General features: G+C 32.4%; 1 protein-coding gene across 1 annotated transcript; it reads left to right on the forward strand.

Moving 5' to 3' along the window:
* The first annotated feature begins 4110 nt into the window (after positions 1-4110).
* On the forward strand, positions 4111-6297 carry LOC133802069 (F-box protein SKIP19-like). The gene is made up of 2 exons (XM_062240304.1): positions 4111-4564; positions 5350-6297. The coding sequence occupies exons 1-2, from the start codon at positions 4236-4238 to the stop codon at positions 6026-6028; spliced, it is 1008 nt and encodes a 335-aa protein (XP_062096288.1). The 5' UTR covers positions 4111-4235; the 3' UTR covers positions 6029-6297.
* Positions 6298-7005: the final 708 nt, after the last annotated feature.

Consider the following 7005-nt stretch of genomic DNA (forward strand, 5'->3'; position numbering starts at 1 on the left):
CTATATATAAGAGAACGGGGTGGTTAGAGACCCTTGGAGGTCAATATGAGACTCTAGCCCGTATTCCTGCCAATGAGAAAGAGGTTCAAATGGTGGTGAATGATGCCACCATAGTGGCCTGCAAGCTGATCTAGAAAGACCAAACAATGGCCATGAGAGCTTGAGGTTCCCTCCCCAAGCTCCCTCCTCCCCAGGAACTTATCCTAGTTGTTGAAGAGGTTGATGAAGAGGAGGAGGTTGCGCAGTTGGTGCACAAAAGAAATGTTTTTGAGGATGGACAAAATCCTGACCAAGGCCAAGCTGAATCGGGGGCAGCAGTCAACACCTCTGGCCATGGTAACCCATATAGAGAAATGAACTGAGTTGCTGCCAGTTTTAGGCTAGTCCGATTCAACCCAAGGCAGTTCATGAGTTGACACCCGGTTGATCCGGTCTTGAAAGTGACCCTCCTTCAGTGTGTGAATCACTTGGTCATACGTCACGACCATAGCTTCCCCACATGTACCTTAGTGGTAGATAATACCCTTTAATTTAGGTCCACTATTTTTGAGGAATACGATGCAAACCTTTTTTCGTGGCCTTCCCTGTGTCATTGTAATGCCCCGAATTCTCCGATGTGGTTTAGTGGCGGTTTAGTAGGCCGGGAGGGCCGTAATTGTTTAATTACGCCATTAAATGAATATATGCATGTTTATGTGAATTATATTATAATATGATGTTATATGCATGCATGTGGGTCCACATTTGAAATATTATGATGTTCTGATAATTTGGCCCATTGTGGGTAAATTTGTGTATTTGGGTGCATGATGTGATTTGTGAATGAGATTCCATTATTATGGAGATATATTCAAGCTATTCGGCATGAGACGGTTCTATTTAGTGGATTAGCGGTTTTGTCATAACGGGGTCAATTTTGGGGTAATAGAAATATTTATTTGATGATAAATTGGGAGTTATTGAGATTAGAGTGAAATTCTGGAAGTTTTGACTATAATGTCCCCGGGGGTGTTTTCGGGACCCCGAGCATTAGGTTTTATTTGAGGTTACTTAAGCTTGAAGTAGCTGTCAGATAGAACTTACGATTAGAAAACCTCTCGTTCTCCCCCGTTAGTTCATTTTTGCCACCCGAAGCATATTCGAAGAAAACTCGAGTTCTAGGAGTCAGAATCGAGCGAGGATCGAGGCATAGCGATCCTAGGAAAGATTCGAAGCTTCTTGACCGAAGGATTTGACAGAAAACAATCTAATCGAAGGTAATCTAAGTTTAAAGTTTTGAGTTATTAGAGTTTCTAAGCTTTGAATTGGACTTTGCAAATTGTTGAGTTTTCGGTTTGTTTGAACCTTGGATTTTGAGGGTTTTGGTGTATTGGGAAGCATGGGAACCTTGTTTTGATGATTGGGGAATGTTTAGGTATGATTTTGGAGGTTTTGAGAAGTTGAAAACATGTTTGGGAATGGCCCAGGGTTGGGGGCCGCGTCCCTGTTCTTGGGCGCCGCGACCCTAGCTCGATGAAGGAGGGGGTTCTGTTTGCGATGGGCGGCGCGGCCCTTGGTGTTGGGTGCCGCGGCGCTTGCCTCTGGACTTTCTGGGGGCCGCGGCTCTTGAGCAGGGTTGAGCCCATTTGCATGTTTTGACCTCGGGATCATGGTTTTAGGCCTCGGGATCACTCCTACTAAGTCTTGGTTTGAGAACCCTTGATTATCATGTTATTGATGGTATCCTCTAATGTGTTATGATTAGGTAACCGCTAAAGGACTAAAAGCTAAACTGTTCTCAAGGGTCGTTCTTTTGTTCATTCTAGCTCGAATCAGAGGTAAGAAAACTGCACTCCATATGTGACATGCATGGTTTTTCATGAGTTATGTTTTATTTTCAAACAATGGGATCTCATACCGTTCATTAATGTATTTCAACAATTACCTTAGAGTTTTTAATAAAGTTATAAATGTTTCTTATGTATGTTTTATCGAAAATAGTGTCTATGTATAGTAGTTTTAATGGTTCAAAGTCTTAGAATTAGTTGAGTCATTACATGTATTGAAGGATTTAGAAAACGAAAATTTCACGTTTTCAGCATAATCCTACTTTTGTTTTTGAAATATTTTTTTCCATGCTACTTTTCTTACAGTCTTACATTGATTTTTTTTCTTTTCGTCATTTTTACAAGTCAATCTACTTCTTTTTTTAAGGTTATTTTGTATTTACTTCTATTTAAAATTTCTAGTCATCTATATAAATTTAGTAAAATAATTAATTATAAAATCATAAAACCAAATATAATTTGATTCTAGTTTACAATATATTTGCTAAAAAATTCATCGAAGAAGAAAAGTATTTGATCAAATAAAAATTACAACAAATAAATAAAAAAAATATTTTCACTTCAATTATTATTATGCTAAAAGTAAAAAATATATATAATTACATATTCAATTTTTAGATTTTCTACCAAACAATTATTCAATTGTATAAAACTCAAAAATAGTTAACGGACAATACAATCAATCACATTTTCAGAAACATAGTTTCAGACATTAAATCTAGATTCTTATTTGGGAATTATACTTTTTCAAAATACAGTTTTTAAATTACTAACCAATCATGCCCTAAAAAAATGTAACTTTAATTTAGAAAAAAAATCAAAATTAATGACAATGCAATATTGTTATGAATTTAATCAATGAACTATTATTAAATTTTAATTTATCAATATAATTAAATTTTACTTAATTAAATCTATTGATAAATCAAAATTTAATATTATACAACTTATGTATATAAAATATATAAAATTAAAATAATATTCAGATTCAGCTGAACCAATCATATATTCAGTTTTTGTTATATTTTCAAATTTAATACCAATCAGAGATTCAATTTTTTAAAACTCAAAAACAGTTTACTGACATTGAACCAATCACATTTTTCAGAAACATATTTTTAGTCACTAAATTCAGATTTTCATTTCAGAATCTCACTTTTCAAAAATACAGTTTTCTAATTGCGAACCAATCAGACCCTTAACTCCCTTAGTTAGGGCATCTCCAACCTATACCTTCAAACCACCTTTTTTTTTTTTTATTTTAAAGACAAAAAATTAGAAAATTCCTACTCCAACTGATACATGACTCTATCTTTACTATGAAGATATACAATGTGCTCCTTCATTATTGAAGACAATACTATTCCTTTAAAGGAAAAAAATCCCTACCAAAAATACCATTAATAATTATATTTAATTATATTTATATCCTTTTATATATATTACATATTTTAATTATTTATTTTTATAATTATATTTATGTTTCATATTTTATTTTAAGATTTATATTATACTAATAAATCAAATAAATAAAAGTATATATAACATGAATAAATAACAAAAATTAAAAGTCAATAACTTATCAAATTTTAAAATTACAAAATTTAAAATACTAAATAAAATTAAACATAATTAAACAACAACAACAAAAAAATTATAAAAAAACAATAACAAGAAAATAGTTCTATTACCAACATAAACTAGGATCATCATTTAATAATTTGAAAGATCATTATTAGATCCTCTAATATCATTAAAATAATGACTCATACTATTAGAAGTATGTTGAGATGATTAGCCTTGTTGAGATCTTATCTGCAAAATCTTGATATCTTTATTTTTAAAATGCTCACATATGATGGGATCGCTAATCAAATTTAAATATTTACCTAAAATTTTATTTTTTGTTATATATGGAGTCATATCTAATTTTCTTTTCCTATTTTGGATCCATTGCATTTAAATTTGATAATTTTATTGCCTATATATAATGCTTCTTTTTTTTTTTTAGAATTTCAATAATTTGTAGTTGTGCTTCCTTGACAGTGTCAACAATAACTTGAAGTTTGCTCCAATAGGTGGTTCGGTAGAACAACCACCATCATTCTCATCATTTATATTAAGAGAAAATGATGATGGTTAGTACATGACATGAGATGATTATAGTAACTATCTTAAAAAAAAAAATTGGTATTTTTACCGCAATTAACCCTGTATTTATATATTTTTGGTAAAAAATCGTAATAACATTAATTGGAATTAATTAATCGCAATAAAAAATAATAATAATAATGGAGCGGGTCGAGAGTAAATGTCCGTATCATTTCTCCGTCAAATTTCTTCTCTTCTTTTTCGACACTGGAGAAAACCCTAATTTGCAGTTGTAGACGAAATTCTCTGCCATCGCCAATGGCGTCTTCTTCGACTGAGCCTTCTCTGCCCAAAGAAATACGGAACTGGCTTGAATTGCCCCGCGACGTGACGGCGTCGATTCTTTCTCGTCTGGGCACCATCGAAACCATGAAGAGTGGTCAGATGGTTTGCAAGTCGTGGTTTGATATCTGCAAGGACCCTCTCATGTGGCGAATCATTGACATGCGGAACAGAGGCGATCGTGATTTGGGCTTCGACTTGGAAAAGATGTGCCGCAACGTTGTTGACCGGAGTTGTGGCCAACTCGTCGATATCAACATCGAGCACTTTGGAGACGATGAACTACTTCAGCATATCACTGCTAGGTATTTTATTCTTTACGGTAAAGGTTGGTTGAAAAAAGTGAAATGGTGGTGGAGATCTCGGCGATTACTTTTGTTAAAGAAAATCTCCACTTCCTTCTGGATCGGAAAACAAGAACAAAAATAAAAACAAAAAAATAGATGATTATTAAACTGATCTAATTGAACTTGGTTATTGTGTTTCAATTCGATGATTTGGTGTTATTTGTCGTTTTTGTTGTGAACTGTTTGTGATTCTTATTATAAGGCTTGTTTTTATTTTATTGTAGTGATGCGAATCTTATTTGATGTTTTGCGTCAATTTGTTTTTTCATTATTATTATTTTTACTATTTTTATTATTATGGGAGATTAAACAGAATGTTCTTCAATGGTTATTTCTGAATTTGGGCCATGTAAACAAATTCATAATGAATAGCAATTCCATTCATTACCCTGAACAGAAATTTAGGAAACCGGTCTGATGGTCCTTCGCTTGCTTATTTCAATGAACAATCCATGAAAAAGTTCTGCCATGTTGTGATGGTTGTAATTAGATTGGCCACAAGTTCTCTTGGAACACTTTTCTTTTTCTGTTATTATTCCTTTATTCTTTTTGATATGTTTGGACTTAAATTGTTTAACATAGTGACCTGCAGATTCTTACAAAATTCTGTAAGCATTTGTTGCTCCCATTGAAGCTTCCATCTCTACATTTGAATAGTGCATAAGTTTCCATTTTCCCGAATTTTTTCAGTTTCCTTGTGTACGTTATTGCTTACTTTTATTCTCCTTGCAACCTTTCAACAGTTCAAGTCGGATCAAACGCCTTCGATTTGCTTGTTGGTATTATGTTTCAGATGAGGGATTGGTTGAAGCTATTGAAAAGCTTCCACTGTTGGAGGAGCTTGATCTGACACATTGCAAATTCTCGGAAGGTTTTATTGAAGCATTGGGGCGCAGTTGCCCTCATTTTAAAACATTGAAATTGAACACTCAAGCATATAAATTCTCAGACATGGATCCTGATGAGGAGCATGATTTTAATATGGATGTGATTGCCATTGGTAAAAACTTGCCAGGATTACGTCACCTGCAGCTTATTGGAAGCTGGATGACTAACATGGGCTTGGAAGCCATTCTTGATGGTTGTCGTAATCTCGAGTCACTTGACCTGCGCCGATGTCTCAATATTAATTTAAAAGGAAGTTTGGGGAAAAGATGTGCTGAGCAGATTAAGCTTTTACGTCTACCTTATGATTCACTCAAGGACTATGGATATATTGCTGATCCTGATCCGGGTTTTTTTGGGGAAGACGAAGATTTTCCCTTTTCTGATCATGAGTACTTTTTTGGTGATCATCTTGAACTTGAAGACGACATTTATGATCACTATGATTATGCATACTCAAGTGAGGACTTCGACTATGATGATTTTACGGCATTTAATGAATTTGTGTCCTTTAAAGATGATTATGATTTTTTTTAAAACTTATCATCATATGTAGGATGACAAAGTAAGGATTAATGTGTAGAGAAGAAGAATCCATGTTTTGCTCTTCATTCTGGCCAGTTTATCTATATATTGTACATTTGAAAGAAATTTAGGGAGTACGGTTTTTCTTTTTGTAGTGCCAACTTAAGATTGGCAAAATCTCTCTCTTTTTTTCGAAATGAAAGATTGGTGTACACTGCTATATTTTCAAAGCAGTTTGTCTCTACTCGCATATAAAGGAGGGTAAGGTTGATTGTGATTTTCATTTTCTTTCAACTATGGAATGTCATTATGTGTCTTTTGGCTTTCACACCTTCAAGTTTTCTTTTGTGTAAAAATCCCGTTTTCCTAGAGCGCACATCACAGGATATTATTATAATACTATTATAAGGGATTTGTACATTGCATCACCAATGCATCTTTTTATATTTTGGGCACTTAAATAATTATATCTTAATTATATATTAGTAGTTTAATATTTTTAAGAAATCATTTTTACAAATATGAAAATTAATATTGTAGGTTAGTTAATAATTTTGATTATTATAGGATAAATATTTTTAATCATAAATTATATATTAGTAGTTCAATATTTTTAAGAAATCACTTTTTACAAATATGAAAATTAATATTGTAACTTAGATAATAATTTTGATTATTATAGGATAAATATTTTTAATCATAAATTATTTTTATCAATATTTTTCATATTAAACAAATTAACATTATGGTTAAGGTTTTTATTATTAAAAAAGAATTATTTTTAATTGAGAGTGCCAATAAAAATTTAACCAATTTAAACAATAAATTATGAAGGTAGAAAATTATTTACTATCCTGCAATTTTGTACTAAAAAATTATGAATGATTTATCTAAAAGAGATGGGAAGTGAAGGAGGGGTCATTTATGTAAGGGTAAAATACTCATTTGGTATAATCTGTTTTATCGTAATACAGACTTGGTACCCTATG

Source organism: Humulus lupulus, chromosome 9, assembly GCF_963169125.1.
Source record: "Humulus lupulus chromosome 9, drHumLupu1.1, whole genome shotgun sequence".
Lineage (NCBI taxonomy): Eukaryota > Viridiplantae > Streptophyta > Magnoliopsida > Rosales > Cannabaceae > Humulus > Humulus lupulus.

Excerpts from the sequence above, each read along its gene's own strand:
- LOC133802069 (XM_062240304.1), top strand. The coding sequence starts at position 4,236 with ATGGCGTCTTCTTCGACTGAGCCTTCTCTGCCCAAAGAAATACGGAAC. Across the intron at positions 4,565-5,349 it reads CTTCAGCATATCACTGCTAG|TTCAAGTCGGATCAAACGCC; the intron begins GTATTTTATTCT and ends ACCTTTCAACAG.